Source organism: Neovison vison, chromosome 2 (genome assembly GCF_020171115.1).
Source record: "Neovison vison isolate M4711 chromosome 2, ASM_NN_V1, whole genome shotgun sequence".
In the NCBI taxonomy this organism is placed as follows: Eukaryota; Metazoa; Chordata; class Mammalia; order Carnivora; family Mustelidae; genus Neogale; species Neogale vison.
In genome coordinates this window covers 216,493,387-216,518,254 of record NC_058092.1, presented here as the reverse complement: position 1 = coordinate 216,518,254, position 24,868 = coordinate 216,493,387, and the positions used below count along the sequence as shown (strand labels likewise).

Sequence of the window (24,868 nt, the reverse complement as noted above, 5' to 3'; positions counted from 1 at the left end):
CTCCCTGCCCCTCTAAAGTGGGCTGATCTAAAACCAGTACTGTGCATGGAGAAAGGGGAACTCTCTTACACTGCTGGTAGAAATGCAAGCTGGTGCAGCCACTCTGGAAAACAGCATGGAGGTTCCTCAAGAAGTTCAAAATAGAGCTACCTATGATGCAGCAATTACACTCCCGGGTATTCTCCCCAAAGATACAGATGTACTGAAAGTAGGGGTACCTGCACCCCAATGTTCATAGCAACAATGTCCACAAGAGTCAAACTGTGGAATGAACTGAGATGTCCTTCAACGGATGAATGGATAAAGAAGATGTGGTTCATATATACAGTGGAATATTACACAGCCATTTATTGTAAATATTACCACTTAAAATTGCTGTGGATGCAACTGAAGCATATTAAGCTGAGTAAAATAAGTCAATCAGAGAAAGACAATTACCATATGGTTTCACTCAAATGTGGAATATAAGAAATAGTGCAGAGGATCATAGGGAAAGGAAAGGAAAACAGAATGGGAAGAAATCAGAGAGGGAGAAAAACCATGAGAGACTTTTGACTCTGGGAAGCAAACTGAGGGTTGCAGAAGGGAAGGTGGGTGGGGGATTGGGTAAGTGGGTGATGGGTATTAAGGAGGGCACAGGATGTGATAAGCACTGGGTGTTACACAACTAATGAATCAGTGAACATGACATCAAAAACTAATATGTTGGCTAGTCGAATTTAAATAAAAATCATAATAAAATAAAATAAAATAAACCAGTACTACATCTATTGACTTCTTACAGGGTTTCTTACTCTCAAGACCAGTCATTTGTTGCAACCCAAACATCCCAGAAAAAAATTAAGAGTTTAAAGTCCCTGATACCTTAGGGTGTATTACTTTATCAACACACTCCCCTGCAGTGATGGCAAGAAATAAGAACAAAAAAGACCCTGATCTTTCAGGAGACAGCATAATGAGGGGGAAGTTAATAAGGAAGAGATATTGTAGATATTACTTCTCTCTTTCACAATGCTATACAAGCAAATGCCATCAGACCAGATGCATGTAGAGGCCAGCCAAGTTACACCAGAAGAAGCTGAACACCTAGGGAGGAAGAGGGGCCCTGAAGGCAAAACTGTGAACCACAACAAGTATTCACATTGGATGTGCAAAGAAAACAATCTTCCCACTGCAGAATGCTCCTGCCTCTTAAATACCTCCCAGTGGAGGAGTGGAAATACTATTCATTTGCAGCTCAGTAGGATACTAAAAAAAAAAAAAAAAAAATGAAAGAAAAGAAAACACATACTTTCTCCTCATGATAGCTTTGCCCAAGCATACAATAAAGGGATTATGTTAAGAAACACATTCCACTTTTGTGCTCTGCTTGCAAATTATTATTGCTAAAGCAGCTGGGGTGATAAATGGTAACATGGGACAGGCCTGGTGATCTGCTTGTTAACCAGGTATCAATGAGTGAAAGAGTCACATATAAAGAAGGAGTTTTCACGTCAGTTAGTACTATTGGGGCATGCACAGGATAGCTGAATCAGTCCATAATGTAAGATTCCTAGGTGACCCCTCTTGGTGGGGTTAGAGCATCTGGAATTCACATAGAAAATTTTACCTCCAGATGAAGCTTTTATTATTGCTGCTAATGAAGATTATGCCCCATGTCCTGCCTAACTCAAAGGCACTGTGGGGCTCTAAGGAGGAAATGGTAAATAATAGCAGCCCCTTTCTATTCCCAACACACGTTCACAGCCATTACAGCAAATATGAGCCTGTGTGGTCAGTTCTTTCCCCTGCACCCTTGGCAAAAACCACTTCTGGATCACAGCGTTTTTCTCACAAATCCCCTCCAGGGGCTATTTTCCATCAACTGAAGGCAGCATGAGGAAGAAAGTTTACATTCACGAAGGATCTATCCCTAGACAATTGCAAATCTCCAAATTATAGATAACAATATATGGGTGATATTACTTGTGAATTGCACATTCACTCTCTTTGTCTGCATACAAGATTAAAATATTATCAACTATCCTCACCTCAATGTCTTGTTTTTAGCATGACTGCATTCCCTCCCGTGTGTCCACGCTGTCCCCAACACATCCTCTCTCCAAGAGAAATAGTTTTAGGGCTTTTTGTTGTCGATTTTTTTTGGCTATACCAGTTCACAAGAATTATGACTCAATAAAGAGTAGGAGGCAGTAGAGGTTAGGCTAAGAAGTGGGTCTTTCCTAATAAATCAGATCCAATCAATTGTAATCAGATGTCTACAGTTATACAAATCTGATTTCACATGGGATACAATTTTGTGTCCCAGAACAATGACAAATCACTTAGGTTTCATGGTCTTTAGAAATGCTAATAAGCATAATTCTTAAAGACTTATATGTGCAACTGATAAATCTGATATGAAATTGAAGAGATGAAATTGCCAAGTGCCCAACTGATCATATCTGGTCCTTTATAGAATCTTAAGAAATTGTCAAGAAGAATCTTGTTCCCATTTTACAGATGAGGGAACCACAACTTCAAGAGTCCTCGTGTCAGCCAGAGCAAGGCTCTACACCAGACAGGTGTACACTTTGTCTTTTCTCAAGGAGGTTCCGAGTAAATGTTTCTACTCCTAACCCAAACAGGCCATGTCTCTTCAACACAAATGGATTAGAGCTTTACACAGACATGGATTTTGTCATTAGGGGAAAAAAAAAAAATGTCAGTGTAAAGTGAGCTCTTCCACTGCAACTCCTATGATGCCTAGAAGAATAATCATGGCAATTATACATCAGAAACGAAGAAGTGATAATTATGAAGATGGAATTGCCAACTACCACTTGGCTAGCCAGCAAGGACACTAACTTTTATATTTCCCCATGGGGGCATATATGAAAGAATCACAGAGTGCAGGAGAGATGAAACACAATTATCAGGACCTGGGGATTTATTCTTTCTGCTACACAAAGGAAGGGGGAGGGCAGACCACAGCTGGAAACTTCTCTTCTTGCTCTTTGCAAAACATGGGAAAATGCTGCCCCTCATCCACTTACTTTAATTTCCCTCAGAAACGATGACAAGGCTTATCCAGTCTATCGTACTTTCCTTTTCCATCAACTTGACTTCCTAGTCAGCCAACAGCCTCGCTACCTCAAGACTTTGTTCCAGAAATAGCAGAGGGCTTTTTTTTTTTTTTTCCCCCTTTTTGAGGGACCTGTGAGTGATAGCCACCAAGAAACTGGTCTCTCTTGGCTGAGCAGAAGGCTCTAGTCACAGAGTTGGAGTATCAGAGAAACAAATTTCCTTTTTCTGCCTTAGTCTATTAAAAATCTTAATAGTTCTAAATACAGATCCAGTAATAAGTGTAATTAACAGTACAGACCAAATAATAGTTGGTCTGAAAAGGGGAAAATAAGTGGGGAGAGGCCAGGTTTTGAGTCAACAGCGCTACCCCCCACTCACCATGTGCAATCAGTAGGTTGGTACACAGTGCATTTTTATAGGATGCTTCTGCAATTATTTTTCTGGATTCTGGTCATAGTTTTGTGCATACAGATGGGGACTGGGTGGAGACATTGCTTTCAAAGATGTTGGTGTGAAAAATATGTATATACATACACAAAGTACTCATCACCATCCCCCACTACACACACACACACCCACCCACCCCTACCTTATAGAAGACAAAAATGGCCATCTCATGACTTTTTAAAGGCACTGAACTAAGGTGCTTAAAAAGAGGTAGGAAATAGGGACTACTTCCAAAGATTAATTTTGGTTTTGTTTTAATTCAGCATATAATGAAGCACATTAAACACTTGGGTGCATGCTTCCTAATCTCTATTCCTTTGGCCATACCTCTGCTGATGAAAGCAGGATGCAAGTAAGAAGTTCTTCACATTGCAGCAGGAAAGAATAAAATATGAAATTACACCAAACCATGTTCAGCTTGCTACAACCCAGGTAAAAATAGCACTCACGTACAAAGGAACACCAATTAATAAAAAAAGACTTTCTGATAGGGGGAGGGCTAAGTTTCCATTTGGAACACGTATACTCACTCTTAAAAAAGGCTTTTCAGAATGTGCTCCACAGAAGCTGTTCTGAAGCATTTATATGTGTGACATGGGAAAAGGATTCTTTAGTGAAAGAAGTTTGGGAGGCCTCTTCAGTCTCTGGGTTTCTCCAGAGCCTTAACTATCCTAAAGTGAATCCTGCATCTCGAGTAAGGCAGAGTTAAATAATCATTACTTAAAATTGCTTGACCATAGAAACGCTTCAGAGAGGTGAAGTATTTTATGGAACTAGTGCACTTAAGAGTACATTTTAGGAAATACTGCTTTAGAATAGCTACGCAAAATATATACTTTGCCCCAACAAAGGTCAAAACAGCAAAAGCACCAGCCAAGAGACCTTCTCCTGGAGCACCCCAGCCCAGTGCTTCTCAAATTTGAACGTACACACTGAATCACTAGGGACCGTGTTACATGCAGACTCCTGCTTAGGAAGTCTTGCCTGAGACTCTGCATTTTTAACAAGTTCCCAGGTGATGTTGATGCTTCTGGTCCTATGAATCACACCAAGTAGCAAAGCACTAGAACACACGTGTCTTCAAGTGCTGAAGGTGTCCAGTATTATCCCAAGTGCTATGCTTTCCAATAATTCTTTTATCCAAGAGGGTAGCAGGTCTGCAGATGGGGCTTACCAATAAAACCTGTTGGGTGTGATACGTTCATGCATGAGTTGCCACCGTCTTCCAAAGTCCATGGAGCTGTAGAGCTGCAAAACAATGAAATGAGGAAGCATAAGCATCAAGGACCGTGTCAATATTAATACACATGGCATCGCCCTAGATAAGGACATTCTCGCACACCAGAGTGCCTAACACAACCAAGTTGGCATCCATTTTATCTTGATAAAACTCTATGAATATGATAGTGCTGTGCTTATCCTGGTGACTTCTGGAACCAAGGAGGTGCTCCACGTATATCCAATCAACTGATGTTTTTTGAGCTGAGTGTAAATCCTTCCTGATGCCATCCATCATTCTCTCCTTCAGGGGTAAAGCCTTCATAAAATTCTTATTTTTCTTCAAACTCCATGATATCTTTAGCTCCTTTCAAAAACAATTCAGCAAAATTTATTTAAAATTTATTTACCGAATAGCTCCTACATGTAAGGCACTCTGGTAGATACGAAGATAAAGAAGAGGTAGATTCTGTGTTCTCAGGGAAATAAAACACAGGTAAAAATACTCATCAGCTGGTATCTGAGTCAATCTTATGCACAAAATATTGTATTATTTGAGTTTTATCTCTCACTGCTTAAATCTCTCTCTCTTATATATATAATCTTAAATCTATCTCTCCTATATATAATATAAGTGAAATGACTCTTCACTGACCAGGAGGATACCACGCTTGTTTATACTCTCAAGTCTTGACAGAGATAAGGCCATATCTATGCCTAAGTAAACATTACACAAGCATGGGTGGTTCCCTCCACACACCCTTTTCCAACCACCTCAAGCCACTCATCTTTCTCCCTTCTCAATTCACTGCACTCATCATGGCACTTACCATGAAGTAATATGTGGCCATGTCTTTCAGATTTGTCTGTATTATTTAGCTGTGTTTATATTCCTTTAGCACATAAAAAAAAGTGCTCACTAAAATATCTGTTGAATACATCAGTAATTAAAATGGGCACATAAGAATGGATAGGAACTTATGGAATAAGAAAAAATTCTAGAAGGGCCTCAAGACTTTAGAAAAATAAAGAAGAACCCCCAGCATAGCTAATAAAGTCAGATTCCACATTCACTTACTTTACAGATGTAGAGTCTGACCCCTTTTTAACACATAAGGGAAAGGCCAACATTCCTATAAAAGGCTAGTCAAGAGTAAGGAGCTTATTTTTAATTGTATGCCTGGAAGCATAATAGCTCTGACTTACGGAAACAATGATAATGATGATAATAATAATAACAATAATAAGTGGACCACACTGCTCTTTCACCTACATTTGAGACTTACAAGGACAATGAAAGGAGGGCAAGGCAGTTATGACTACTCGGACCCCTGCTCTCAAGTATTTTCTCATCTACCAGGTAGAGTCCACCACTCCCTCCAGGTATCATCACTATTTTTACTGTCTGCTTCTAAGAAGCTGTTTACACCAAGACAATACTGGTTGTTGGTATGCCCCTCCTGCCATTAGGCTGTAAGTAATAAAAGGGGCAGGAATCATGCCCAACTCACCATTGCGTATCTGTGGTTACAGAATACATATACACGTAAGCACACAATTCTATTTCACAGTTAATGAAACTTGGTCTTGGGGAAGTTAAGTTTTGGTCAAAAGAACAAGTATGTAAGTTTTCTGATGCCTGGCTCCCGTCTTCTTCCATGGAATCAAGGTGCCGAGTTTATAAGGAGAATCCTTATTACGTTTAAGTTCTCCACAAGTCCACAGCTGGGGAAACTGGGAAAAGCAGAAGTAGTTGGGCCTCAAGTTTATACAAATGGGGTCAGGTAAAGGAGCTCCCCATTATCATATCCTCAATACTGCTCCGCTATAGGGATGTGCTGTCTGGCATACCACACCCAGGGAACAGCTGCCATCCGTAATGTTCTGAGTCCACAATCTTGCAACTCGTATAGAAATGTGTTTTTAAGATTTTATTTATTTATCTGACAGAGAGAGAGAGAGAGTGTAAGTAAGCAGAGAGGCAGGCAGGGGTGGGGGGAGAAGCAGGCTCCCTGTTGAGCTGGGAACCTGATGCGGGGCTTGATCCCGGGATCCTGAGATCATGACCTGAGCCAAAGGCAGAGGCTTAACCCACTGAGCCACCCAGGTGCCCCTAGAAATAATTTTTTAATGAACTTCTGGTAATCTCAAGTAAGCTGTGGGGAACTTAAAGAAGTTTTAGCTCATTTCAATTTAATTCAAATATATGTTAGACATTGGCACCATGAACTACATAAAAACATCTCTTTTGGAGCTCCTGGTTGGTTCAGTGGGTTAAGCCTCTGCCTTCAGCTCAGGTCATGATCTCAAGGTCCTGGGATCGAGCCCCACATTGGGCTCTCTGCTCAGCAGGGAGCCTGCTTCCCCCCTCTCGCTGTCTACCTCAATGCCTACTTGTGATCTCTCTCTCTCTCTGTGTCAAATGAATAAATAAAATCGTTAAATCTTTTTGTCCAGTAAATAGCAAAGAAATATGTACATGTGTGTGTTGAATATATATACCCCTGTTAATATTGCCCATCTCTCAACTTAAACACAGATGACTGTCAGATATACATACACAACACCAAAGGGGGAAAATGGGCCAAAGGCTAGAGCTCTAGAAGTTGAGAAAGAGACAAGATCAACAGGAATAGATATGGAACAATGAGCCTTCCTAGAGCAACACAGCTTGAGCTAGGCCTTTGAAGATAGGTGGTATGGACAGGAGAGAAGGTAGGTAGAGATCTTATAGGGTGAAGAAAACAATAAGAACAAAAGTGTCGATATGGTTAAGATCTTGCACTTGACCTATGGGAGGCTTTTAAAAGGAAGGAGAGATGTGATGACTGTCGCTGGCTAAAAGAAAGTGGGGGGTGCCTGCCCATTTTCCTGTCTCTCCTTCCATACACCCAACTATTTGTGGCTGATTTTATATTTATCTGTATGTATATTTATATTGGGGAGGGTTTGGAGAGGAAGAAGAGAATTGGTAAGGACCAGATCATTGCACTGGAAAGAATAGATCCTTATAATTTTTTTTGCAAGAACTGAGATTTACATGCAGAGTTTTAAGAAATGGGTCACTCTCTTTCCCATGGCAGGTGTCTGAGAGACAGATGCTCAGACTGAAGACACGTTTGCCAATTAAATAGAGAAGAGACTTTGGTTGGAGCCTTCCATAACGCAAAGATACCAGACTTTCTGTCAGCCCAGATACCAATATAAAAGCAGAGCCCCAAATCCCTTCAAATAAAACCCAGCATGATTGCATCTTTCTCTGCTGCAAACTCTAGACAAAAGCTGGGGAAGAACCAGGAGGGTCACAAGGACACTGCTGGAGTCCCAGTACTCCAGAGAAATCATCCATCCTTCCACACTGGAGCATCCAGTAGTGGCAGAATGCCTCCACCATAGTTCCGGCTGGGACTCACCCTTGGGAGAAGCACTGCTCCTCTCCTCTCATGTTCTTCCTAACAGAGAAAGAACAAGAGATCAGCTGCTGAGCTCCTCATCCAAGTCTGTTCCACCTACTGCCTCCCTTGTCTCTGATTTTGCTTTTTCAGCTCTTCTGTTTGACTGATGGGAGAAAAATTAAATTGAATTCTCTGCCTAGAGGCTGATTCAGATGAACAGAAAGAGCAGACTCCTATTCATTAAGAGCCTTTGGTTAGCTACCATGTCTCTCCATCCACAGGAAGTTGCTGAGTCTGAAATGAATTTTATTCTACTGCAAGCTGGATCTTTGCAGCCTCCCCATTCACATACTTGTTCATCCATTTCTCCGTCTCTTCATTCACTGACTAAAAGTGTTTCAAGAAACCACTGTGCTTTAAGCACTGAAATGAGTGCTGGAATTACAAAGGTTAAAAATGCCTGAACAGTGGATGACAGAAATTCAGAAAATTACACTGCCATGCATGTATGTCATAATATTATTACTACTTATCTCTGCAAGGGTAGAATTGGAGGCCATCAGTATTTTTTTCTTTTGGTTATCTGGATCTTTGAAATTACCAGCAACATGCATTACTTTAGTAATTAGAAAAGCTCTGACACTCAAAGAGAAATAAAGAATTTAGACAACCACTCAATAGTGTCACAAGATCAGTTAATGATATATAAATGTTTATGATATTTATTTTAAAATACGTTGCAAAACATTGACACTAATTTTATTTAAAGTATTGTAAAAACTTGAAACACATCAGAAGAAAATATGCAAAACACTAGCAGGGGTTATTTCTAAATTGTGGGACTATGGGTAACACATACTTTTCAAAGCTTTCCATCATTTTCAGATTTCTTTACAATGGATATAGTATTTTAATAGTAATATAAGCCAGTGTTTTCTTCTACTTGCATTCTTATAATAATAGTTTCTAATCATAAAGTATACATTATATTTACCTTTAAAACTACCTTTTAAAAGGAGAAAAAATTAAAATTGCAATTTTTTCATGAGGGACCTGGAATCAGACAAGGCAATATGGGATTTTCCACAAAGTGGTATTACACAGAGATCATCAAGGATAGTGGTGAATCCTTCCTAGGAAAAGCAACATATTAGCTTACATGTTCTTTAAATAGTCCTGCATGGCTTCAACCCAACATGCTTCATGCAACACTAAAATAAAGTAGATTTTCCAAACAATAAACATCTTTAGAAACATTTCTTGTTTCTAAACAAGATCTGGCAACTGGGTGGCTCAGTTCATTTTAATCCTCCAACTCTTGACTTCGGCTCAGGTCATGATCCCAGGGTCATGGGATGGAGCCCTGCGTCAGGCTCTGTGCTCAGCACAGAGTCTGATTGTCCCTCTCCCCATGCTCTCTCTCTCTCAAATAAATAAATAAAATCTTAAAAAAAGTTCTTGTTTATACAAAGTTACATATATGAGACTTCTTCTCTACATCCTGCCTCAGGATGCCCCCTTCCTGCAAGGATGACATACCTGGATTTCTACCAGAGAACAATCCAGATCCTCTACCTTCCCTTCTTCCCCTGTGTGTCATAGTCTCTTATTTCTTAACAACCATGTATTCAGTGGCAACACACACACACACACACACACACACACACACACACACAGAGAAAGCCCTAAGTGAATCACTGGAACAGATGGAAAATATGAACGAACATGCTCTTTTCCTTATTGATCCAGTTATTAGTTCCCTAATTACATCAGCCTGCCAGGGAAAAGCATCTGATAGCTGAAGAACGAGAGGCAATTTAATCAATGTAATATTGCACAAGAGGAACAACAAGTTGTATATGGAAAGCTTAAGTCCAAAGAATGATATGATTGTATCAGGAGGTTATTGCTTCAACTGTGTCCCCCCAAAAAGATATGTTGAAATCCTCACTTATAGCATCTCAGAATGTGACCTTATTTGGATAGAAGGTCTTTGCAGATGTAACCACGTTAAAATGGGTTCAAGGTGGGCCCGAATCCAATATGGCTGATGCCCTCATAAGGATAGATATGGACACGCAGACGGGAACAGAGGGAAGAGAATGTGAGAGACAGAGAGAAGGCCATGTGAAGACAGAAGATTGAAGTGAGGTATCCACAAGCCAAGGCATGTCAAAGACTAAGGACAAATCACCAGAAACAACAAAGATGCAAAAAAGGGCTCCCCTTTAAATTTCAGAGGGACACCAACACCTTGATTTTGGAACTTTAGCCTCCAGAATTGTAGAACAATGAATTGTGCTAAGTCACCTAATTTGAGGTACTCTTGTACAGCAGCCCATGTGAAACTATATAATTGAACAACATGGGTTTGGACTGTGTGCATTCACTAACACACAGATTCTTTTTTTCCATAAATGTACTCCAGTGCTGTCAATGTATTTTCTCTTTCTTATGGTTTTCTTAATAACATTTTCTTTTCTCTAGATGGCTTTATTGAAAGAATACAGTACCTAATACATGTCACATACAAAATATGGGTTCATTGACTGTTCATATCATCAGTAAGTTTCCAGTCTACAATTGGCTTTTGTAGTTAAATTTGGAAGGAGTCAAAAGTTGTACATGGATTTTCAACTGCACAGGGGGTCAGTGTCCTTAACCCCTGTGCTGCTCAAGGGTCAACTGTACAAACACCTTATACCTACCACCAAGAATAAAAAAGACAGATCTTGCTACATTTCTCTATTTTTTGTTTTGTTTTGGTCTGGTCTGGTCTCTATTCCTAGGCATTTAGTTGTAAGACCAAAAGTCCAGTGTATGACCAGATTGTTGAATCTGTGATTAAAAGCCAAAATCTCATTTGCCTATATTTTCCTCTTCTATACATTTTCACCACACCCCTAAGGATAGTATTTTCTAAGAATAAATATGAATTAATAATGACCATATGGCAGTAGCCAGACATACTCAGAAGAGCCAACAAACTATGCGTTTTATGGGAGCTTTTGGTGATACAGCCAGATTCCCTAGAGCTAGCATATTGTCCATAAAGAGGGAAGAATGGTTTGGAACACATTTATATAAAAGCTCTCCCCTGTAGCAAATTCAAACTTAATGTACAGCTGTCCTGATTTTTTTTTTTTTCTCAAAGCCTATGGAATTTTGGTAGCATTCTGCTGAATCGTCTATGTCTTTCAAATAAAATGAGGCTGGTTCCTGGTAAAAATAAGGTTTCTTCACTTATTTCCTTGGTAGCCACAGAGGGGGTAGTAGGGCTCGGCTGGGCTACATAGGACCACAGGGAGAATCCCCTGGGTTGTGGTGGTATTTATGGTAGACAGTAGAAAAATAAGGATCACACTGTAACAAGGAGTCCTTTCCAACATATGCCTCTGGTTCCTTCCTCAGATAGTCTCCAAAAAACCCCTCCCTTGATAACTGGTACTGACAACCCCATCCAATGTCCCCCTAAGCCCTGGGTACATAGATAATAACTTCCATCCTCAGCAGCCTCTTTCCTTTGCCCTTGATAGATACAAGGCATCTCTACCATAAATATATTGATTTTTAATTTTTTTTAATATTTATTTTTAAAATAGGAATTCACAGTTTGGCTGAGGGAAAAATGAAAAAAGATGAAACCAGAGAGGGAGACAAACCATAAGAGACTCCTAATCTCAGAAAACTGAGGGTTGCTGGAGGGAAGGGGATAGAAGGGTTGGAGTGGCTGGGGGACGGACATTGTGGGGTGGTATATGCTATGGTGAATGCTATGAATTGTGTAAGACTGATGAATCACAGACCTGTGCCCCTGAAACAAAAAAGAAATAAAGAAAGAACTAATTAAAAAGAAAAAAAGGAAAAAAACAATCAAACAAACCAACCAAACAAACTATGAATTCACCTAGTCATGCCATACTTTTGTAGAAGGCAACATTTTTCTTTTCTTCTTGAAGATTCCTAACCATAGAGGTTTTCCTTCTCTCAAATGGTTTACACCAGTCATTCCTTTGTTCAACACATATTGATCAAATGTCTATTAACAACCAAGCACTGTTTCACGGTTAGGATACATCAGTGAACCAGACAAAACTCTCTGGCCGCAGCGATCTTACTTTCCAGGGGGAGGTCAGGAACTTGAAAGTCCTCAAGTCTGCAGTGTGAATGTGTGAGGGGCATGTAAGAAAAATGGCACCATGGTTTGTGTGTTTTAGACACGTGATCATTTTACTAGCACTTCACACATGAAGCAACTTTATTTAGTCAAGAAGATGATTCTCCTCATTTTTATTAAAATACCACTTTAGGGCTATCTTTTGTTTTCCTGCTTTTGATAGAGACACAAGCTCAAAAAATGTTACTTTTCTCTCAACTCTATGGAAAACTGGTGCAAGAGTGATAAATTATCTGGCAGATGACATTTCCCCACAACAGTGGGGAGAAATAGGGACTTCTGAAAGCTCATGCTCCATCTAAAAATGGGCTTAGCTGTTCCTTAGCTGGACAAAGAGAGCTAATTTAATTTGGTCAGGCTCTGTAATTTTTCAAGGGAACTGAAAGTTCAGATTTGTATGAGAAATCTCTGTATTTTTCAGTTTGGGCAAAAAAAAATTAAAAATTTAAAATGTATTACAGGGCTAATAAGATGTCTTGATCCAGCTGGCCAGGGGTTGCCTGAGGGCCACCACTTGTGACCTGATTCTTACCACAGTAGACATACGGATGTCTATAGGACTGGATGTGACTATCTGACCTTGATGGAGGGTTAACAGATTTAGCAAATAAAATACAGAATGCCCAGATAATTTGATTTTAGATGAAAAATAATTTTTTGTGTTACTATGTCCCATGTAACAGTAGGAATTTGCTTGTGTGTATTTTTTTAATTGTTATTTCCCTGAAATTTGAATTTAGCTGTGCTTTATCCATGTGTCCTGTATTTTATCTGGCAGCCCTCCCTTGAAGTCTTCCCCATTCCATTTCTAAGCATCTGGATCATGCGATATACCCCCTTATGCTATTCTTTGACATTGGATGTCCCCAAGTGAACAAAAGAAGTGCAAATAATCCCTGTAGTCTATTAACACATCTCTTTACTCAACTTATTTAGTATTCCTTAAGCACCTAGCATGTGCTAGGCTCAGTTCCAGGTGTGATGATCGAAAGATGAGTAACACCAAGTTCCCTGATCTCCAGAAACTCAGAACTTCGGTGGGAAGACAGACATGTCAACAGATAAATGGCACACAACTCAACAAGACCCATACCCACAAAGGTAGACAACGGTTAGGGGAATGCACGGAAGGAGTGGTCAGTGCTGCTGGGTCGGGCGCTATGCCATGGGCTGAGTCATAATGAATGAGTAGGAGCTGGCCTGAAGGATAAGTTCCCCCCAAACACTGCAGCTAACAAAGGTGAAAAATTTTGGTCATTAGGAAAGATGTTGGAAATAAAACAGAAACATTATCTCATCCTCCTCCAAAAGTATCATTTGCTTGGCCCTGGATCAGTGCACATTGGTCTAAGTGCCACATCAAGAAGGAGAAAGAATAGAGAAGGAAAAGGAGCCAAACAAGGTCATCTAAAGGATTTAAGAGGAAGAGGAAGAAACGAATGCATCAGAGTGTGGGGTGTGGGTAAAATGAAGATTTCAAGATGAGTGGAAAGAGTGAGGTCTGTAAGAGCAGGAAGTGGAGACAGATACACACCCATTCCTTGAATTTGGAAATTCCCTCCCTCAAGATCTAAAAGGGGCAAGATTTAAAAAAGGGGGGGGGCAAGATTAAAACACCGGAGATGAGGAACTACTTCTAAAAGCGAATTCATAAAATTCACTACTGTAGGAAGTTGGTGAGAAAGGCACAGGATATCCTATAAACCGCATCACCTACAAATTAAGACCCGATGCTTCCCAAAGTTGTTCACCAAAACATCTCCCACAGCCAAAGAGAACAGAGCATCCCACCAGGAATCTGAGGGTTTGGCCTTAAGCAATCTGATAGAAGGGCTAAGATCATCAAATCTCTTAACTCTTACTTTGAATTTCCATGGACATTTTGTAGTCTATGATGCCATATATCTGTGGCTTAGAATGCAAGATAAATTTTTTCACAAATCTTCAGGTGAAGTGGACCCTCTAGAAAGACACTCTATACTGATCATACTTATTCCTTTTCACCACTGTCCCCCAGGGTACATTGCTGAGCCAAATTTGAAGAAGAGGGAGAAGGGACACCAAGAACGTCGGGTGCACATGTATGACTCCTCAGACTTATTCTCCTAACTAGGACTCCAATGTCAGAGGTCACATGTACATATGAATAATCAAAGCCTTCTATATTTCCCAAGTCAGTATCCTACTCTCTGATGGAAGTGCTAGCGACTTAAAGGTCCATTTGAGAACACAAAGCACAGATCATGTTCACCCCTATTCTCCCAGTGCCCCCTCACCCCTCAGGACAGAGTGCTTTCCTCCCACTGGGCATGTAGAAACTAGTTCATAATGGGACTGATGTCTACACTCTGTCAAAGCAATGATACCATGTTCATATTCCCCCCTGCCTATTTCTTCAGGATTCTCTTCTCCCCCTTATTTTCTAAGTTCCAGCCACATTGGTTTTCATTTGGCTTTTTAAACATGTTGTGGGCTGTCCAGACTCAGGGCTTTTGAATATGTTGTCCCCTCTGAGACCTAAAATACTCTCCTCCTACTCTGCATTTCTCTCTCTTTCCATTCATGTACTGAACTGCTATTCACATGTCAGGTATCAGCAGAAATAACACTTCCTAGAGGAAGCCCTCTTTGGTTACCTCTTACCCATGTACTCCTGCCCCCATGGGCTTCTAGTCTCTTATTTCATAACATTCATCAAAATATGAAATTACAAGGGCACCTGGGCCACTCAGTCAGCTGAGCATCTGACTCCTGGTTTTGGCTCATATCATGACCTCAGGGTCATGAGAATGAACCCTGTGTCAGGCTCCAGGCTCAGTGGAGTCTGATTGTCCCTTTCCATCCCCCTCTGTCCTTCCTCAACTCAAATAAATAATAAATATTTTTTAAAATTCTAAAAAGTATATGGAATTACATATTCATGTAATTATATGATGGATGTCTGTCTCTCCTTATAGGTAGTGGGTATTGCTCCCATAATACTTCTAACTATTTAACACCATGTCAAGTACAGGGAGTTACATGCTCATATAAATAAATATTCACTGAATGAATCCATAAATATTCCTTTCCAGGGCGCCTGGGTGGCTCAGTGGGTTAAGCCGCTGCCTTCGGCTCGGGTCATGATCTCAGGGTCCTGGGATCGAGCCCCGCGTTGGGCTCTCTGCTCAGCAGGGAGCCTGCTTCCTCCTCTCTCTCTCTCTGCCTGCCTCTCTGCCTACTTGTGATCTCTCTCTGTCAAGTAAATAAATAAAAAATACATACATTCCTTTCCAAGTCTTTTTTTTTTAAAGATTTTATTTATTTATTTGACAGATCACAGGCAGAAAGGCAGGCAGAGAGAGAGAGAGGCGGAAGCAGGCTCCCTGCTGAGCAGAGAGCCCGACGTGGGGCTCGATCTCAGGACCCCGGGATCATAACCTGAGCTGAAAGCAGAGGCTTTAACCCACTGAGCCACCCAGGCACCCCTCCTTTCCAAGTCTTATAAAAGTTCTGTTCTTTCCACCCAGAGGCCCCACACATCCCTTGCCAAATTTGTCTAAAGTCTACCCTTCTTTCCATATTAATTCAAATTGTCTTCCTTCCATGTTGCCATCTGTGGCCACAATTGGCCAAAAGAGGCAAGATTACAACAAGAAAACTGAAAAACCACTTTGAAGAGCAAATTCATACAACTCATTGCTGTAAGATTCTGGGGAGAAAGAAAGAATATTCTATAAACCGCTATCTCTTTTCCCATATTTAAAATCCAGTGTCCAACCAGATTCTAATAACAGGTTTCTCTTTAAAGTTCTAGAATTGTATTTTATTTAGTTCCATCAAACAGGGATCTAGTCACACACTCACTTACGCATCAAACTTCGGGTAGTCTCTTCAAATTGATCATTGATTAAGAGGTTGCTGGATGACAGGAATCCCTTCTGAAATCTATATCTGACCCCTTTTCAAAGAAACTGCCCCTGGGATGCTTGACAGCACAGAATCGGAGAATGGGAAACTTTTGTAGCTGATACTGAATCATCTGGACAATTGTTTTTACACACGGTGAAGCGACGTTGCAGAGAACCTCGGTGTCCTGCTCGTGGTCCCACACCTCCTCAGCTGTGGAGCTGGGATTCAAACCCAGGGTCCTGACTCCTGTCTCAATGTTCTTTTTACTGCATGTGCTATTTTTTTTTTTTTAATTAACTGCATGACTTTAAAAGAAAAACAAGTTAGCGCTGCCTCACAGAAACAATGGCTCACTTGGGCGCGCCACGCATGAATGACTCTGTAGCTTGACTATAACCAGCATTTTTATTTACAAGTCGTTCTCACAATTCACTTTATCCTCTTCTATACCAACGAGCGTTTTCTGAGCCAACAGTCATATAAAACAATCTTCTAAGCAATTTACATAGTATTTACCTAAATCCATTCTTTTGTCTCCACAAGCCTACTCTCCTGACCATTTTCCTTTGCAATCAGATTCTATTCATTTTTATACATTCTGATTCAGAAACATCTCATATTAAGCAGTGCCCTTTGAACATAAATGTTGGTATTCCTCTGTGAGCTGGCTTTGTTATTCTGACTCACATTCCTCCACCCTTACCTGTGTTTTCTCTCTCCTTAACGATTTTGGTTTCATACCATAGCTTATTATTAAATCCACTTGGTCACCTATTTTCCTGGCCTGTTCACTGCATCCAATTTGTCCTTAACTCCTTTCCAAGTTCAGGTTTGTTTTTCCTTCCTAAAAGCCTGAGTCTAAAAAAGGCATAAAGAACATTTTTAAATCTCTTAGTTTTAGGTCATTTATTGAATTTAACTTACCTTCTCGGGTCACCTGGGTTGCTCAGTGGGTTAATTTAACTTAGCTTCTCTAAGTATAAAAACAACAATACTTGCCTTCGGTTTGGAAGAAATGAAGATTTCACTCTCCCTAACATATGAAACACCATTTCAAGCATATCTCTAGGTAGACATTTCAACATGTGCATGATTTTAGTATTAATACACAGCCATAAAATTTTAAAGTTCATTCAAACTCAAGATATTAAAGGAAAAACAGTGTGTACTTCAATTCTTTCAGAAGAATGGGGGGGATGACTAACATTTATAGAGGATTAACCCTGACAGGCATTTTTGTATATGCTTTCTACTTTAAATAACACAAAAAAACCAATTTGATGGTTATTTCTGTCTATTCATCTGGGAGGAGAACCTGAAGGCCTTTTTCCCACCCCAAAGCCCCACATTTCCCTTGCCAAATTTGTCTAGAGTTAACCCTTCTTTCCATATTAATTCAAATTGTCCCCCTTCCATGTTGCTAAATCTCAAAGCAAATTCTAGAACATCTGATTCCAAAACCACTATTCTTTCTTTTTTTTTTTTCCCAAGATTTTACTTATTTATTTACAAAGATGGGGTGGGGGAGGGAAAGGGAGGAGAGGGAGAGAGCTCTCAAGCAGACTTCCTGCTGAGGGCAGAACCTGGCATGGGTTTCGATCTTACAACTCTGAGATCATGACCTGAGCCAAAACCAAGAGTCAGAAGCTTAGCCAGTTGAGCCACTCAGGGTCCCTAACCACTATTCATTCTCAGTTACTTGGCCGTCATTGAGGAAAGAGTGTTTGCAAGGAAATATCCTGAAGTGTGATGCGGCTCAATCTACGTCCCAGGAGAAGTTGTAGAAACTTGGGATTGTTGGCATAGAAAATTGACCAATGAACAAAGAGGTTTTGTAACTGTTTTCAAATGTGGGAAAACACTCTTCCATGAAAGGACAATGGAACTTTCTTCTATGCAGCTTCAGAGGGCAGAAGTAGGACCTAAAGGCCAAATCTAAATGGAAGTAAATATTGGCTTGACGTAAGAAATCATATTCTAATGGAAAGAACTCTCTGAGGGTGGAAAAGCTGCCTCACAGGGCAGCAAGTTCTCTAGGGCCTTATGGGATGTGTTTGAGTAGAAGATGGATGAGCACTTTGACTAAGGTGATACTATCAGGAAATTAAAGTGCCAGATGGCGTTTAAAGCAATGACTTTGTAGGTCCCTTAAGATATAGGATTTCATCTGAGAACGGTAATCCTAGGAATAGAAACCAAGAGAATATCACTACTCAGGCTCCCTAAACATTTGTAAAAGCTGGCAGATAAACTTTCTTTTGAAGGCGCTTAAATGTGATGAGAAATGCCCAAGACTCTGTGTGGCAGGCTTTGGTGGATTCATTCAGCATCCCTATATCTACCACCTTTATAAAGCAATTTTCAGCCCTTCCCCCCAAGCACTAGAATTTATTTCCTCACCCTCTGAACTAAGGCTGTCCTTGTTCCTTATCTTGGCAACAGAATGCTGTGGAAGTGACAGTGTCCAAGTTTTGAATGTGGTCTCTAAGAAGCCATGAATATTTCCAGTCTTTCGGAATGCTGTCACCACCCAAGTGACACTGGCCTGATGGGGGTTGAAAGACCACACAGAAGAGAATCTAGGTATCCCAGTGGGGGCCATCTCAAATCACTGCACAGCCATCTGACCTCTAAACATAAGAGAGAGTGAGCTGACATCAGTACATTTCCTACTCATCCACAGATGACGACAGGCATTTGAATGAATCTGAGACAGTAAAACCACCCACTAAACCAAAGAGTTATGATCAATAATTAATGTTTACTGTTTTTTTAAGCCTGGATGTTAGGAAGAGTTGGTTCAGCATTAGCTAGCTGATACAAAGAACTAAGATTCGAGTCTTAGCTGTATTGATGACGTCACTGGGCTGTTTGGAGGATGACTTTAAATTCCCCAAGTTTAGTCTTATGTAAGTATGAGGAAGGGTGTTCTTCAAAGGGTAGCTCTCAAATTTCAAAGTTATCCAGATGTCTTGCTTAAAAATGCATTATGCAAGCACCCCTCCAAAAACTCTAGAATCAGGAGGTCAAGAGTGGAGCCCAGAAATCTGCATTTTACCAAGTAACAGATGACTCTAATGTATGTGCTAAGGAGCCACACATTGTGAAACTCTGCTCCAGATAATTCTCAGGAAAACTTAAACATTTATAACTACACTCATTTCTGTCTTCAGCTAAGCTCTACCCCATCACAGGAAGACAATGTCCAGCTGAAAATTCAGAGCTCCTTAGAAACAGAAATATCATAAGCTTGCTCTGGGGACCTGTAAGAGAAGAGTGACTTGACCTTAAGTCAGATACCTCTCGACTCTTGGGAACCTATTCTTAGCTCCATTACAGAAACCATGGCCTTGACAAAGGAAAAGGCAGAGTGTTTCCACTCAAATACCATTCTGTCCAACTGCCAATGTTGCAATACAATTAAATAGCAAAAAGCATATCTTCAGCTAAAATGCACAGTAACAGCTGGACTGTGTTCCCTGAAAGTACAATCCATTTATTACACAGATAATTAGACTTCCCTCTAGATACAAAAGTGATATGGTCTATGCACTAAGCAAAAAGATTTACCACAGCGTAGCCAACCCTCGCCCAAAGCTCTCAAAGAGTGCTGATCCCTGGGGAGGAGGGGGATAGGATAGGGGCAGAAAGATAGAGACTGCTCTGAGGATCTCCTGTTCATGGCTTCAGTGATCTAAATCAGTGGCTCACCTCTCTGCAACAGAGTCACCCAGGATTTTTAAGCAATACTGATGCTTATGCCCCACCTCACCCAAATAAAATCAGAATCTCTGGGAATATACCACCTGGGCATAGGTCTGTTTAAAGCTCCCCAGGTGATTCCAATGTGCAGACAAGGCTAAGTACTATTGGCCTAAAGTAGAGGTTGGCAAACTGGAACACTCATTTACTGAGAATGGAGTTGTTGCAACAGAGATCATATGGCCAGCAAAACCTAAAATATTTACTATTCAGTGTTTTACAGAACGTTTGCCAACCTTGCTCTTAGGTACTGATCTTTAATACTGGTTAAGAGGTCCTGACAGGAGTTTTATCTTGAGTACATCCTGGCTTGGTTTCACATCCCTTTGACCTATTTTTCCAATATCAGGAGCTCAAAGTCTATAATAATTGTAACAGGCACTTAGTATGTATCAGGCTCTAGGTTACGTGGTTTGCATCATCTTACCTTATCCCTACAACTACCAAGTAGAAAAAATTCTGGTTATTTTCATTTAAAAAACAGAAAACAGAGATTTGGACAAAACTAAGTCACTTGCCTGAAAACAGCAAGTGTGGAGGTTATCTTCAGACCAAGTTGTCTGATTCTCTGGCCCATGTGCTCAGTAACCATACAAGCCAAGGTTCACAACATGGAGACAGAGCTTCTGAGCCACACTGTAGTGGGAACTTGGGCAGGCCACTTCAAGGGGTGGGGCTGGGGGTTCTAATATGCCTACCTTAGAAGGCTATGATAAGATCAGAGATAGCATGATGCCTAATAAAATGAGAATGTCTGGCACAATGAAACTATTCTTTTGTTGGATGTTTTTCTCAAGGCATTATTGACTATATTTCGCTCCTTTTTTTGGCATCCATTTAATGAACTCAGTAACTTAGTGAGCACCTTCTACAAGCCATGTGTGGTTCTAGGAGCTAAACATATAGTGAAGAACAAGATGAATCCCCTGACTTCATGGGGTTTATATGGGAGTGGGGGAAAGATATTTATATATACATAAATAATCAAATATATATATGTTATATAGATACTAATAATATATATTGTATTATTAATTTATTAAATAAATATATTTCTCATCCATGTTGGTTATGCTGTAAATTTAATTTAAATAAAATACTAAAGTAATAAAAATACTTAACTCATAGAATTGTTTGGGGATTAAATTAGAGAATTTAAGTGCTTAGTAAAATATCTGGCACATAGTAAATTCTCAATAAAAACTAACTTTCATAGCTATAAAAAAAAGTCATCACAAACACTGTTGTAGCAAATACTAAGCCATTGCTCCTAGGGGAATCTCTGATCCCATTTTCATCAGTGTGTCTCCAATTAAAGACACATTATTAAATGCATATTGTTACTCCACTAACATTGAACTCATGGCCACGCCATTACAAGAAGGTACATCATAGCCACCTTCTGCTTAGAAACACCAGCCAGACACTCAGCTCCATACTTGCAGGCCATTTTAAAGAGTGGAACCACCACAGGAGAGCACAAAAACGACCAGAACCAAGGCACAAAAAAGGCTACAGAAAGGACAACAGCTTGCAGTGTAAGAACTAGCAGGGAGGGTGGAGTGTCTCCTCTGCCTCAGCTGAGAACATGTACATGGGGCGACTCATCTTTTCTGCTCCTCTGCTCATGTCCACAGATGACCATGAAAATAATCTGAGTGTTCATTTGGGGATTCCTATACATTTTTTTAAAATATTTTATTTATTTATTTGACAGACAGAGATCACAAGTAGACAGAGAGGCAGGCAGAGAGAGAGAGGGAAGCAGGCTCCCTGCTGAGCAGAGAACCCGATGCGGGACTCGATCCCAGGACCCTGGGATCATGACCTGAGCCAAGGGCAGAGGCTTTAACCCACTGAGCCACCCAGGCGCCCAGATTCCTATACATTTTAGTGTGTAAGTAAATCCCAAATATAGAATCTGCATGTCACGAGGGTTTGCTGAGTAATGTCACGCAGAGATAAAGCTAAGGAGAAAACCAGAGCATGACAAGCCGTGCCATTTTTGTTAAGGTGGGCAGAGAAGACTTCTCTTAAGGGTGAACATCTGGGCAGAAAGCTGAATGAAATGCTGGAGCAGGTGAGGTGACCATCAGACAAGGAGTGACCTAAGACAGCAGAAGAGCGAGGAGGAAGACTGGGAAGTGGCAGCCCTGGAGGTGTATCTGCGAAGTGGCCGGGCCTCTGGAGCTGCAGCATGTTCATGAGGGAGAAGCGATGGGGGGATAACGTGAGAGAGAAAATCAGGGGCAGCATCATGTTCCAAGGCATGGCTGCCTATGATAGGACCCAGGTGTCCTGTGCAGGATGGAAGTGACCAGAGGTGTCTGAGGTGAAGGTGGCCATGATCTAAGTTTTCAAGCTCACTGGCTACTAAGTGGAGATAAGAAGTGTGGAGGCAACGGGAAAGCCGGGAGACCAATGGGATGGCTGCGGTGCTCCAGGGAAAGAGAGGCAGCTCGGAAGGGCGCTGGGGCCGGGGAGCTGGAGGCGATGCCAGGCAGGTCTGGTCACGGCTTGACTCTGAAGTCTTGAGAGTCAAAGAGTTGCAGATAACTGAGACTGGGGGCTCGGTCAGCTGAGTTGTGGAGGAAGATGAGGCAATGGATAACAGACAGGAGATATTCTGAAGGGCAATTTGCTGTGATATTGGAGATGGATTTGCAAGAAAGAGACAACTCCAAGAACGGGAGTGCATGGGAAGTGGTGTCATTTATGCAACTCAAATGTGAGAAGGAAATGAATCTGTGAGTGTGTCAGGAGTTGCCTGCATGAACGCAGTCCTCAGATTGTGTGTGTGTGTGAGACAGAGAGAGAGAATTAGAAGGAAGTAACAGGAACTCACCAAATATTGATAAACTACCTTTTGTGCATGTTCTGCTAAGTGTTCAGGATTAGACTGAAACAAAACACAGCGGCCCGGGAGGAGCCAGGAGCTTAATGGGGGAAACACACAAGTCTGCAGGTGATTATTAAAACAACAACAACAACAAACTCAATATAGATTTTGAAGCCAGAGAATGTCAGGCAATGCCCAGTGCTACACAGAAAGAATACTGGACAGAGATTCTCAAATCCTGATGTGCAGAAACTCCAATTTCTCCAAAGGAAAACCAGAGGCCAGCTGATTCTGCTGGTCACAGAAACACACTGTTGGAAGTTTTCAGCCCAAGTGGCTGAGCTGACGACGACCTGGGGAAAGTTTATGAGAAACCCAAGCGGGCAGGCCACAAGCCATGACATCAGTAAGTGTCACAGAAATGTCTCCTCTACTCAGGCGACAGCCAACAGCCTTGAGGACCAGCATCTGCACCGTCTTTCTTTCGACCTTCTGGATATATCTCCAGATGTGGTTGTTGCTTTTAATGTACAACCTAGAGTAATTCTCGGGGAGCACTGCCAACAAAATGAAAAGCCTTTAAGCAAGGGAACTGCCTCCACAAACAAATGAAACACAAATTCCTCCAAGGTTTGAGCCAGGGAGAGACAGCTCTCTTGAGGAAAATCCCTGTTGAAGGCAGGATACTTTTTCCTCTGCATTTGCTTCTTCCTTTGGTCCCAGCATAAGAGACAAAACTGAACAATAAGACAACAATCCTTTCCCTAGTCCCCTCAGGACAGCTGTTAAAGACCAGCATTTTCAAAAAGAGCTTACTCCAGAAATACAAAAGGGAAATAAAGAAAATGTGAGAAGGATGAAAGCACCGCCATCACCACACAGAGGTTCCTGACCCTACAAGAGTTGGCACTTACCAGGCACACAGGCCCCGTTTTGTTGCACATCCTGTCTGAAAGCAACGGGTCCGGAAAACACCTGCTGAATTCTTAAGGAGGCAGCTCGTGCCCACGCAGACATGCTGACACACTCCTTGGCTGCCTCTTTTCTAGATAAATGCCTGGAGTGGAAACTCCAGACAAGTGGCAGTTTCCGGAGAAAATGTATGCGTATTGGGGTTACTGAAGTCCTTCCTCCCCAGGAAAATAATGCAAAACTCATACTTCTTGAGGCATATGACCACAAAGACATGGGTTGGGCCAAGATCTGATCTTCTTTCCTTTTCCCCTGCAATTCAGGGCTGGGAAGGCTCACATGATCAATGCTAGCTAGCATCCCCTTTGAAGCCAGTAACCCTGAAAGATGGGCTTGGTATCTTCATCTGGTCATAAAGTGGTCCTACAACCCTCCCATGCTGGCATTTCACACTCCAAGAACAGTGAAGGACAAGAGTCCAAGGCACTCCCAGCTCCTTGCCCGCCTGGGGAGGCGCCCTGGAACTGCTCCTCATGTGAGCGGGCCCTTCCATTTTCAACTGAATTCAAGGAGTTGATCATTTCTTGCTATTTGTCTCTCCCCAGCCTATCCCCATGCACAGCTCATAATACGCCAAGAAATGTAGAATTTATCTTCCACTTCTTTCTCCCTGCGTTGCTCAGCAACTCCAGAGGTACCTCAGACTGATTTTCCAACACCCCCCACCACTGTCTCCAGGCAAGGGACAAAAGTTCCTATTGGATTCATCACTTGGATGTGCTCACTCCCTGTGGCATGATTTATAGAAAGGCAGCCTCAATTACAATTTCTCTTACTCCTTGCATTGACAAAATGCTGAAAATACAGAATTGCCAAGATGGCACGGTACACAGACTCCGACTCAAACAGCTTTCTGCCGACAGCCCCAGGCACACACACACACACAAAAAGCCACTGTGCCAAAAACAATGACTTAATCCATCAGTGCCAAAGAAGGCAAGACCAGGAGCTGTTTTCCTAACCCTGAAAAGTGGCCTCCCCACTGCAACTTTCCTCTCCAACAGACACTAGGAACTCTCTGCTCCTTTTCTTCTAGGACTGGGAGCTGAGAGGCAGCCACTGCTACGGGCCAAGCAATTTCAGGAGCAGCCAGCAGATAGG

The 24,868-nt window shown here is 41.3% G+C and overlaps 1 protein-coding gene across 4 annotated transcripts in view; it reads right to left on the bottom strand.

Moving 5' to 3' along the window:
- SORCS3 (sortilin related VPS10 domain containing receptor 3) overlaps positions 1-24,868 on the bottom strand; it is a 583,502-nt gene that overhangs the window by 211,166 nt on the left and 347,468 nt on the right. For 3 of the 4 annotated variants that reach the window (XM_044240466.1, XM_044240467.1, XM_044240468.1), the window contains exons 5-6: positions 8,145-8,183; positions 4,688-4,761 (exon numbers count right to left, since the gene is read on the bottom strand). In XM_044240466.1, the coding sequence (XP_044096401.1) occupies positions 4,688-4,761; positions 8,145-8,183 (113 nt within the window). The remainder of the gene's footprint in view (positions 1-4,687; positions 4,762-8,144; positions 8,184-24,868) is intronic. The other variant, XM_044240465.1, reaches the window with a different exon arrangement.